Here is a 12,206-nt window from a genome sequence, read left to right on the forward strand (position 1 = left end):
GGACTGGATTCTTTCTCCCTGTGATAATTCTTTTCCTGGCTCAGGCCCCTGGTGTCCATGTACTCCATCATCCTGGGGAGCCACAGTGACAGCCACGTGTGGCTCTGGGTGTGAGCACCATGGGCAGTAGGGCCATGGCATTGCTGGGTGCTGGAGCCCTCACTGGAGGAGAGCTCAGAAGCCCCTGACTCATCAGGAAGGTCTGTTGTACCACTGCCAGCTGAGGGCTCATGTCACGAGGCTGCAGTTGTTCCCTTCTGTGTGTCTCAGCAGCTGCAGAATGAATCCTTACACTGGATTTTAGGACAGGTACCTCTCCCAAGGTACTGCTGTGTATGAGGGGAGAGGACTCTCTGCTTGCACAGGGAGCACATGAGCTCCCTGTCTCTGACCTGTAGGACAAGCTAATCCTGTGCCTGCACTGCTGTACAGCTGCTGTGCCCCCTCGTGTGCAGCCCTGCTCTGTCCAGCCCAGCAGCCTGAACTGCAGAGTTCTGGGGTCTGACAGAGCCACTCTGGGATGTTTCACCAGGGCAAGAGGGAGCCTGAGACCCACCAGACCTGTCCCATGCTGTGCTGAGCAGGCTGGAGCTGTGGGAAGCTTTCCCAGGTAACTCCCAGGTAGTTCCCAGGCACACTGGGGTGATCAGGTTGTTCCCCCAGGCATCCAGCACACAGCCACGCTACCTGCATGGGCAGGTGTTTGCCCAGCCTTGCAGCCCAGAGGGATGGGAGTTTGGCTTGGCACTGTCAATGCTCTGCTGCTTAGAGGTTTCCTCCCCTGGGACAAACTCAGCCCCTTCCCAAGTTCTCCTTCGATGGGCAGAGAGAGGAGCTGTATGTTCCCCCTTGGTGTGGGGTCAGCTGCTCCCACCTAGTCTTTTATTTCCCCAGGCTAAATTATTCTTAGTTCAGTTTGTTAAAGGGAAGGTTTTGTGCTATTTGTGTTGTAGCTGGACTCCAACTGCTTATCAATGAAATCTTTATGTTTCACATATTTTGGGGAGTGGTGTCGGTGTCTGTGACCATGTCTACACCTGCTGCCTTTCCTCCTGCACTGGACTTTGTGCCTCCTGGTGCTGCGTGTGATCTTTGTCATTCCAGGCTGTTTTCATTTGACCCACTTGTCCTGGTCCTGGCAAACACCTGCAGCTTTTCCTGGGACAGAGGTGCCAGGCCCATCCTGGTGCTGCTGACAGCTGTCCAGGCAGCCCAGGCACCCCTGTCCTGCCCAAAGTGGCAGGGCCTGGGGATGGCAGCTCCCCTTCCCCCTCTCTGGCCTTTCCCTGCATTTGCTCCTTCTCTGCCACCTGTATTGCCATCTCTATAACACAATTCCTGATAAAAGCTAATTAACATCCCCTTACTTTCCCAGGGCCTTCAGTCCTTCATTACCTGGGTAGGAGATCCTCCTCTCCCTTGCATAAATAAATACCCCTTAAGGCCAGCCTGCACCTGGCGTTGCCTCATGCAGTTTCTGCCAAAAGGAGCCAACTCTTCTCTGTTTTTTGTCAGCCTTTAGACAGCCATGCTGGGGTGCAGCCTCACTGGGGTGTCCTGACATGTGTCACATGCTCCAGTGCCACATCCCAGCTCCACTGACCAGCCTCTTCTTTACTTACAGCCGAGTCCTTCAAGGAGTTTGCAGAGCTGCTGCATGAAGTGGAGCTGGAGAGGTCCATGATGGTAAGGAGAAGGGAACTGGGCTCTGTCATTCCTGACATGGTTAAATGCCAAATCACAGCCACAGCACCATGTGCCTCGGTGTGAGGCTTCTCAGCAGAGGGAAGCTGGGAGCACCAGGAATGTGCTCTGCACTCATCTGCTCCATGGTCCCATGGCCGTGGGCCCTGAGCATGGGGCAGGCACAGCAATAGGTGTGGGGGGCTGTGACTCTCCCAGGCACAGAGCCCCAAGCCCTGCAGCTGGAAGGGCTGCTCACCAGCTGCTTCTGTGGTGAAACCGAGGGTTAAAGAATAAGAAGTGTTTTCACACAGTTTTTGCTGGGGGCAGGAAGGCAGAGCCCATCTGTGCTGCTCCAGCTCCTGCAGTACAATGCACTGCCATCAGCTTCCTGCTGCCATGTGCCCTCAGCTCTCCAGGGCTCCTCCAGAGCCAGTGCTGGCTTTCCATTTCACTCCTAATTCCAGGAAAAACATGAAGGTTAGGCTCAGTGGAGAGCTTGCAGCATGCCAGGAATGTGCTGCTTGGCTCTGCCTTCCCCTGCCTCGTGCAGCAGCAGAGGCTCCTGCCAGGCTAGGCCAGAGGGTCCATGGGCAGGCAAGGAACAGCAGGAAACCAGGAAAGCACTGAGATACTTCTTTATTATGAATTACATCCCAGGTATAGTAGCTCCTTTGGCAGTGGGGGAGCAGTGGAAGCTGTTGTTTTAGGAGTTATGGCACTGTCCAGTTTTCAAAGTTGGGGTTTTTTGACCTCTACTTGTAGGACCAGTTCTGTTTTACAGCAGCTCCCTCAGGAGGTTTTCCACTCACCGTGTTCATCAGCCCTAAATTCCCTGAGGGGCTGTGCTGTGTGGTGTCCTGTCCCCTTCTCTTCCCCTCTCCCTTCTCTGGAGCGTGGGGCAGAGCCTGTCAGGGAAGTGGGGATGGGAGGAGGCAGCAGGTTGGTCCCAGGGCCAGGCTGGAGCTGCTGATACAAGCTGGGATGAGCTTTCCTGTGGATTCATGGTAAAGGTGTGCAGAGCACCATCCAGGAAAGCATCTCTCAGACATGAGAAGGAGTGGAAGAGACACAGGCAGGCTTTCCCTTTTCCCTAGCTGTTCCTGACACAGATTACCTTCTGGCTGAATCTCGAGACATGGGAAGTCCATCCTTTATTTGAGAGCAGCCTTGTTAGATGGGGATGGGGGGACTCCCTGTCACCCACAGGATGTCCCCAAAGCCTCCTGGGATGTGGTTGGGGTTTATTGTGTGTCACCCATGGGGAAGAGCAGGTACAGATGGTTTAAGTGAATTCACCTACAGACAGAGAAGTTTCCAGTCAAAACCATTAAAATCACAAGTTCTTGGCTTCTAGCCCTTTTCAGCCTCTGTTTAAGAGAAAATTGATCAGCATCCTGCAATTAAAATGTTTTTTTTTTGCACTGTAGGTGCAGAATGCAAGTGATTTGCTGATCAAACCTTTGGAAAACTTCCGAAAGGAGCAGATAGGGTTCACCAAGGTAAGGCTTCTTTGTTTGTTTTCAGTGTAAACAGATTTGTTTTCTGTTAGTGTGTTTGAATTCAGATTTTTCTCCTGTTGTTTTTAACAAGCTGACAGTTGTTCTACTTCATTCTGACTTCAGGCACTCAGAAACTCCCTGTTCAATGCTGGCTTTCAGCTGCTGGCATGAGGGTTCGTGCTGTGACTTTTAGTCTGAATTTTCAATCTTAAGAGTCTCCAAAATCTTTTCCTGAATTCTTTGGGTTCTCTTCTGGCCTGATTTCAGCACTGCCACTGCTCTGAGCAAGGAGTGCTTGTTCCAACCAGGAGATCCTCCTTGCTGCTTTATCTCCTCTCCCCTTTGTTCAGAGAATAAAACACTTTCTGCAGAGAAGTGTGTGGTGGAGTGGGAGGGAGGAAGGGAAGGAGGGAAAGCAGGAGAAGCCAGCAGGCAGAACCTGATTATAGTCATAGGGCTTTTGTTATGAAATATTTACATAAAGCGTCTAATGAGTCTTTCAGATGGACCAAACTTTTAAAGAAACAAGCTATAAAAAGCAAATTCTGCACATGTGGAGCACAAAAGATCATTTTTCCCTTGTCTACTATCAAGAAGTCCAGGTTCCATGTTACTCAGCAGCAGCTTAAAATGGGGCTGGCTCTGACCCAGCTCTGAAATGGAGATGTTTTGGAGAACACTTGAGGCTTGGATTCAGCCCAGCCCATCTGGAGGCTTTGACGTTTAATAAATACAGAGTTTGAGAAGAGATACTCGATGGCCCTCCTGCCCTTTGCCATGCCCTGAGGGCTGGTGCGTGGAACCCTCTGAGGAGCTGCAGCCACGAGCATGGCACAGGTGCTGCCCACAGCCCCTGCTCTCAGCCCTTCAGGCTGTTTTAGTCCCAGAGAGCCCTTAAGGTGTGTAAGGGCCACTTTGCCCACAGCCCAGAGCACACACAGCATGCTGTGCCCCGAGAGCTGAGCTGCCTGTACCCACAGGCTGTGTGCCCGTGCCCTGCTCCCTTCCTTGATGGGCAGGCACGGGTCTCAGCAGGGCTTGTGCCACAGCCCCAGCACTGGCATGGATTCACCTGGCAGCCTGCAGCCCTTCCACAGTCCCTGTGGATGAGCAGGGCGCTCCAGGGTGGTGACAGTGGCAGGACACAGCTCAGAGCAGCTGGAGAGGTGGCAGAGGGCAGGGGGTTGTTGCAGATGGCTCAGTTTGGTTTGGGATTTTGTTTCTCGTGAGGAACATGAGCTGCAGAGGTGCCAGGGCACTGTGGTGGTCAGAGAGCTGTGCTGTGGCTCAGCACAAGTGCTCCATGCAGGAGCTCACAGGGCAGCACCTTGCACCATGCCAGGATCCAGGTGTGCCCACACTGACAGGGCTGCACAGGGAGGTACCACTGTCCCCAGTGCCACCCCAAAACCTTGAGAGGGTGTGAGTTTGGGAGTGAGCCCCAGCCACCCCACAGTGACAGGGCTGCACAGGGAGGTACCACTGTCCCCAGTGCCACCCCAAAACCTTGAGAGGGTGTGAGTTTGGGAGTGAGCCCCAGCCACCCCACACTGACAGGGCTGCACAGGGAGGTACCACTGTCCCCAGTGCCACCCCAAAACCTTGAGAGGGTGTGAGTTTGGGAGTGAGCCCCAGCCACTCCAGCCCCTTGTCCTCAGCTCAGATGCTTCCCTCACAGGAGCCTATGCCACCCTGCTGGTGGGCTGCACCCTCAGGTGTCACCTCGGGAACAGAGCCTTTCTTCCTTCACCTGCCAGCTTCCAGAGCATCTCGGGGCATCCCCAGCCGGCAGCAGGAGGTGTGAAGTACAAATGGGGCTACTCACAGCAGTGCTCTGTCAGTGTGGGTTCCTCCCATCTGCCCCATGGACCCTTTCTGGTCTGCAGCAGGGCAGAGGCCAGCCTGGGGAACAGCCTGGAGACATGACACAGGGAATTTGTGCCCTCTGCTTGGTTTCCGTATTTTGGCAGCGTCGCCTTCTGTGAGATGTTTTCTGTTCCCTGTGCGAGCTGCCAGAGCCAAATAGGAAGAGCCCTGAATCGGGGCTTTGTGATGCCTCTAGCTGGAGCACAGCCAGTCTGACCAGCACATCTGAGTGTGCATTCAGCCCTTCTCCCAGGGGGAATGGAGTCTCCTGGGGAGGGTGTTCTGCCACCCGGGCAGCCCTGGCTGTCACTGGGACCACTCCAGCCACCCCCTCCCCGTGGGGTCACTGCTCTTCCTGTCACTTGCTGTCAGGGTGAGTGGCTCGCCACTGTTATCACAGATAAAAGGGAGGATCTGGGACCCCCTGAGCTGACCCATTTCCCAGCTCTGGCACCATGGCAGGGGGTGGGTGTGGATAGGAGCTGGTGCATATGGAGGCCCCATCCCTCCCTCCCCACGCTGTGGGGCTGGGACCCTTTGGGAAGAAGCTGGCCACACTTACTGAGCTGAGCAGGATTTGAATAGAAAAGTTTAATTCCAGTTTCACTTGGAAGGAGACAGCTTTTTTAAAAAAAAACACAAAGCCAACCAAAAAAATCAGAGGGAAAAGCTTGTTGGGATGTAGTGTAAGGGCAAAAGGAGTGCTGAATAGCTGCAGTGTTTGTCAAAATTTTTTCCATAGGAGATAACATATTCCTAAATGGTTTTAGTTAATTCTGCTATTAATTTCAATAATTATAATTTTAAAAGAAAGGGAGGTTAATAACTTCTACTTGCTTTCACCTCTGGGGGAGCAGGGCCTAAGGATCTTTTGAGAGAAAGCAGTGGGCGAGGAAAAACGCCAGGATGAACTGAATGTGCTTTAATAGAACTGCTTTTTCTACACCCCTTGACATTTTAGAAATCTGTTTTTGAATTAACTGCTGATGCCTCATAAAAATGAGCTATGATGATCCTGCATCCACTGCTCTTGCACCCAGAGCCCTCAAGTGTGCATGGAGGTGGGGGCTCCCAGCAGGAAAAGTGTGTTTAATTCCTTGTGGAGAGGAGAAGTGGCCCGTGAGCTGGGCTTCTCACTTGCCACTCACTCCACCTCCCCGAAAATGGGAATTTCAGAGGATCCTAGTTAGCTCCCAGCACGGGGTGTTTGCAGAGACCCTCCTGCCCAGTGGGATCTGCTCGGCTGCTCCCAGTCAGCAATAAGTGGAAAGTGGGCGGTGGCTCTTGGACTTGGCAAACCTTAATGGAAATGTGGTGCTGCCCTTTGCTGAATATTCATGAGGAGCTAATTCATGCTCATGTTTCCAGATTGTGCTTCAGTCTGGGTGATTTTTTTGTGGGTTTTATTTTTTTTGTCTTGGCTTGCTGTGGTCAGCAGACAACTCAGAAGGATTTGTAGGTCATCCTTCTGCTGTTCAGTTATATGCTAATTAGCCAGAGTGGGAATGATTGGCAAACTCCCTCTTAGTGGCCCAAAATGCCACACTGCACTGTGGTCCTGTCACACGTGGGTCCATCATTCCCAGTCCCTTCAGTCCCCAGAAAGAGCTCAGTGCTCCCTGCCCCCAGTGCAGCCGTGTGCCCTGCCTGCCTGGGGTGCTGGCAGAGGAGGGGGCACTCCCCAAAGCAGTTACTGTCTGGCTTCACAGCTCCTGCTGCAGGAGCTCCACTGCTCTCCCAGGCTCTTCCTTTCTCTTCACCAGTCTTTCCTTGAGCAGAGGTGACCCCTCTTCCTCAGAACCCACCATGTCTTCCCACAGGGAGCTTCCCACAAGCTGGTGACAAAGCTGCTGCCTGGTGGTTTGTGGTCTCCCTGTGGCTGCAGGCTGTTGCCTCCTGTGGCCATTTGTGTGGGCACCACAGCCACACATGGCTCATGGCCTCCTCCACGGGTTCTTGTTCTTGTGGCCACGTGCACGGGCACCACAGCCTCCCACAGCAATGTCCCCTCTCCTGGGGACAAGCCAGGAGCCATGTGCTCCCAGGCTGCTGCATCCAGAGGCAGATCCCCCTGTCCATCCTGTCCTGCTCCCTGCCCGTGGGCTCTGCCATGCCCGGCCATGGGAGCACCAAGCTCTGATGGGCAGCTCTTCCTTGTCCTGTGCATTCCCACAGCTCCTGGTGCAGGTGAGCAGCCTCCCAGCTGGAGAGCAGCTGGTCCCAGCTCTGGCCTGCAGTGTGGCTCTCTTCCCTGGTGGCTTCTCCACAGGGTGGGGACAGCTGAGTCACCTACAAGTGCTGCTTGCTGGTGGTGAGAGGCGGGGGAGAACTCCTGGAGTGGGCTTCAGCCCCATTCCTGCTGCTCACCCACAGCTCTGCACACCACCTTGGTTGAGACAGTGGAGCTCTTGGTTGGGTTTGGAGCTAGCTTTCCATGGCAGCACCTGCTTTTCTATCTCAGGACCTGCTGCTGGCACAGCCATCTCCTCTGAGATGTGAGGAGGTGGCCACAGGAGCTCTGTGCCTGCAGCCCCACAGCTCTGCTTCCCTGCACTTCTGTGTCCTTGGGGCTTGGAGGCTCCTCATTGAGGAAATGGAAATTAGGCAAGTTCCTGGCTTCGTTAGAAGGGCACTAATGGCACAGACAGCCCAGGAGTTTGACCTTACAGACACAGGAACTGCTGCTCCACAAACGCTTTCACTGCACTGGGTTTGGGTTTGCTGATCAGCGCCTTAGTCACGAGGGTGGTGGTTTATTTTCATCGTCCTTCCTGGCCTCAGCCCCGCAGTTGCTGCACTGCTTAAATTAGGATTCACCCTTGGAGGAGTCTCTCTTCCTCTGGATTTGATGTAGATCTCTCTGTTCTGATGTGTGAGGCTGCTAACAGGGAGTCACAGTACCTGATACTGCAGGGCGTGATTCCAGAGGATGCAATTCCCTTCGTGTGTCCTGTAATTCCAGGGTCTGCACAGCAGAATATGCAATTGCTGAGGTGAAAAGGTTTGCTGGGCTAAGCTTGCCCTGCTCCAACACTTACACATAAGCAGGGGTAGTCAGGTTGGTGCCACTTCCTCATGGTAATTGTGCTTTCACTACAGCCATGTCAGGACTCTTGTGGGGAGAGAATCCTCTTCCCTGGAAGGCAGCTGGTAGGAAGGCTTGTTACTATTATTGGGAGCCACCTGTGCTGAGCCCAGGGGTTTGGGGAGCCCCCAAGCATCCTGCTGCAGGGCATCCTGACAGACAGATGGAATAGTCTGTGCAACTGGAACAGGGAAGCAAAACTTCAGCCAGGGGAAGCTGTGGTCACTACTGAATTCATGAGGAAAGTTCCTAACACCCAGCAGTCTGGCAGAGTCCATCTGCTCTGGCTTGTGGTGGCACTGGTGTGTGCTTGTTTATCCATGCATTTCTGAGTGGGAGCAAGAGAACAGGATTTCAGGGCTTTCAGGAGATAGATGTTGAAAGATGCCAGTAATTTCCCAGGAAGCTGGAACTGTTTTCCACTTTCTTGACCTTTCAAAAGCCAGACAGAAGATCTGGGTATCCTATACATACTTGCACTGTGTGTACACCAGCTCTCAATTGCTTGGACCTGGCACTGAGGCTGCTGCCAGGCTGGAATTTCCTCATTTCAGTAATTTAGTTGCCTCCCAGGAATCCCTGATATATCAGATACCATCTGAAGTGGGTATTTGTCAACCTGGCCCCTTACTGTGGTTGTTTTGTGATTGCCAATGTCACAGTCAGTGCAAGGCAGGAACCAACAGCCTGGTGCTCACTTCTGCTGCTCCCTGCATGCTCTTGGGAGTTCCTTCTTGAGTGTCTCTGTTTGCTGCTCTTGTTCATTCGTGCTCTCTTTGCACCACTGCTGATGGGCAGATGAGGATTTCCTGCCTGCCTGTCGACCTGCCAGGCTTCTGCTTTCCTTCTGGTACTCTTCAGAAAGAAATTATAAACTCTTTAGAACAGAAAGTTGCCAAAATCTAACGAAGCTTTTCTTGACCTTGACGTGTCTGTGACATTGCAGTGTTTGCCCAGTTGTTTCTGGGCTGTGTGAACAGCATGGCAGGAGATGGTGAACAGGTTTTTGATGTATGAGCATGTCTTCAGTTTACTGGATATTGAAGAGATTGAGAGGGGAAACAGCACCTCATGGGTGGGGCTTTTGCCATGATGTTGGTGTGAAAGAATACTTCTTGTGCCACAGAGTATTGCTGGACTGGGTCTTGAGGTGTAATTCATCCAAGGGGCTGTGAAAGCAGAGCAAGTGAGAAGTGGCCTTCTGTTCTCTGGATTGACCAAAATTTGTCCACGGGAATACTGAATTGCACAAAGAATCTTGTTGTTGGTGCATGTTCTTATCTGGAAATTGCCAATAATTGGTTCTGCTTCAACCTCTTGCATCTACAGGAAAGAAAGAAAAAGTTTGAGAAGGATGGTGAGAAGTTTTACTCCATGCTGGATCGCCACTTGCATTTGTCTTCCAAAAAGAAGGAATCTCAGTTACAGGAGGTGTGTATGAAATTTTTCTCAGAGTTAGGTCCAGAAGCAACAGCACCAGCTGTTCTAGGTCTTAAAAAGGGGGAGAGGAATCATCCCTTCCAGTAACCAGTTGAAACTGATAATCAGTTAAATCTACCCAAAGCCTGGATTCTCTGTGAGACCAGGGAGATCAAGCTCATAGTTCTCCTGTGTCTGTTGGATGCTGGTAATGGCTTCAGACATTGTCATTGCTTGTTGTCACCTTGATGGTGAAGGGCAGTGACCAGTGGCACTAATACAGATGGGGACTGGCCACCCTTTCACCTGGGGAAGTGCTCTGGCTGAAAAGTAACCAGTTACTATTCCTTTTGCTGGCCTGGTGTCCTGCCTTGCTGCTGGTGCTGCTGCAGGCATGTTGCAGCAAACCCAGCTGTTCCCACACCAGGGCAGCTGGATCCAGTAACATCTGTCAGACAAGTTGTCTGATCAACCTATGAGCATCTCTGCAAGTCAGACTGTGTGAGCTCTGGGAGCATTGTATGCTCCTGCCACTGCTGCAGCTCCAGAATTGCCAGTTCTGGGACACAGATGGAGTCAGGCAAGAGGGTGGTGAGGGTGGCCTTGTCAGTAGAAGAGGTTTGTGTTAAAGTAATAAATGAGCTATTCCTTACAGAGTGAGAAGAGGTTTTGGATCCTTGAATGAAGTGGATCCAGAAATGGGGAGACTTAAAAGAATATCCAATGTTCCAGCTCACAGCTGGGCTGGACACCAGGCAGATTTTCAGTGAGGACAGAACTATGTGTGGGCTGACAGACAAAAGTGAGTCAAATATTTTCAGACCACATGTGATGTATTTTCTTTTTCCACTTTTCCCTCTTTCTTCTAGGCTGACCTTCAGGTGGACAAAGAGAGACACAATTTCTTTGAGTCCTCCCTCGAGTATGTGTACCAGATCCAGGAAGTACAGGAAAGCAAGAAATTCAGTATTGTGGAGCCGGTAGGAGCTTCCTTTTCTCTCAGTCTCAGTGGCTGATGCTCAGATGTGCTGGCAGTGGCAGGAAGGGATGAGATGCCAGGCTGGATTAGGTCCTCTGGGGCAGGAGCACTGTGAAGCCCCAGCCCTGTTTCTTCTGGCTGTCTGTGTGTCCTGAGGAACAGCTTGGACACTGTACAGAGCTACAGGTCTTGTTATGGCTTATCCTGGCCTGGGTTTGGTGAGTGCAGAGGGAAAGAGGTGTTACCTGCCCTGCTCACCTGTCCCAGCCTGGCCTGCAGGGTCCCAGACTGTGGCTGAGTGCAGAGACCCTGCCCTGGTGGTGTCTGTGCCCCAGTGCCAGCTGCAGTGGAGTGTGGGATCCTGTGGATATTGTGGATGGTTTCTGCAGATCTGCTCTGGGTCTCCCTGCAGGGTCTTTCATTCTAGGTGTTTTATTCAGACAGATGTGTGGGTGGTAGCTTGGGGTTTAGGGACACTGTGGTGGATAAGCCATACCAAGGCTGGCATGCCAAAGTTGTGAGGAAAAATAATTGCATATGTAATTTCTGAAACCCCATACTCTGTCCATCTTTCCTTCCATTCTAAACACAGAAGTTCAGTGTGTCCCTTCCTCCTCTGCAGGTGCTGGCATTTCTCCACAGCCTCTTCACTTACAACAACCTGACAGTGGAGCTGACACAGGATTTCCTCCCATACAAGCAGCAGCTCCAGCTCAGCTTACAGAACGTGAGTCCCTGCCCAGCTGAAGGACTTTTCTGTGTGATTTCTGTTCTCATTTGTATTTACACACCTCTGATGGCAAAGTCTTTCCACACAAGCAGTCTGGCCATGTTTGTACTGTTGCAGATACAGTTATTTCCTTCTCAGTTCACATGGGTTTTCCCCTCTCCTGCATGGGACAGTTTACAGGTCTATGAAATTGTTTTCTCTGCAAGGGGCTACTGCAGTTGCATCATTTAACGTGGTACATAAACAAGCCTGAGATTTTATTTCAGTTTCACAAGATTTAAATTGTACTCTAAGAAGGCCTCTAACCTTGATCTTAATGGCACTGGCTTCCTGTAGGCTTGCTACATGCTTTAGTAAGCTCCTCTGTTGGCCAAGTGTGTACATGGGGTAGAATATCTGAGTCCTGTTTTCTTTATCCTCAGTCTTTCCTGACTGGCCTCCATTTCTGTGGAACGACAGCCATAAATCTGAGCCAAGATGGTTTTGCTGCTGGCTCATTAATTGGCCCAAGTAGTATTCCATCAAAATGCTTAGATTTTGTACCCCCTGTTGATGTGATTTTTTTTTCATGCTAAGCACTGTAGCATGATCCTTTGGGAATCAAGACCTTTGGGAGGAGAATGCACCTGTTACCCAAGCAACAGTGTGAACAGGAGCTCAGGTGCTGCCTCTGCTCCAGCCAGCCTTGAAATGTGCTGAAGTTCCTTAATTAAGGGAATAAGTGGCCTCCCAGCTGTGGCACTCCAGCACCATCTCTGCATATGATGTGTGTCTTCAATCATCCCTTAGAGCTCAGTGGTTCTTATAGCCAGGTTCCACGTGGATTTGTAGAGCGGTTTCCATGTTTTGTACCTTGGGAGCCAATTCCTTTCTGCTACAGCACCTCAGATTTATCTAGGAATAAATAACCTGCAGCTCACTTTTTGCTCATGTTCAAATATG

The 12,206-nt window shown here is 51.6% G+C and overlaps 1 protein-coding gene across 3 annotated transcripts in view; it reads left to right on the plus strand.

The window, feature by feature from the left end:
- Positions 1 to 12,206, plus strand: part of OPHN1 (oligophrenin 1) — a 49,661-nt gene that overhangs the window by 17,036 nt on the left and 20,419 nt on the right. For 2 of the 3 annotated variants that reach the window (XM_021548405.4, XM_085570738.1), the window contains exons 3-7: positions 1,625 to 1,686; positions 3,114 to 3,185; positions 9,466 to 9,567; positions 10,425 to 10,535; positions 11,157 to 11,261. In XM_021548405.4, coding sequence (XP_021404080.1) covers positions 1,625 to 1,686; positions 3,114 to 3,185; positions 9,466 to 9,567; positions 10,425 to 10,535; positions 11,157 to 11,261 — 452 coding nt within the window. Of the gene's footprint in view, positions 1 to 534; positions 611 to 1,624; positions 1,687 to 3,113; positions 3,186 to 9,465; positions 9,568 to 10,424; positions 10,536 to 11,156; positions 11,262 to 12,206 lie in introns of those variants that run through there. The other variant, XM_085570739.1, reaches the window with a different exon arrangement.

This window comes from Lonchura striata, chromosome 4A (genome assembly GCF_050655825.1).
Source record: "Lonchura striata isolate lonStrDom1 chromosome 4A, ASM5065582v1, whole genome shotgun sequence".
NCBI lineage: Eukaryota > Metazoa > Chordata > Aves > Passeriformes > Estrildidae > Lonchura > Lonchura striata.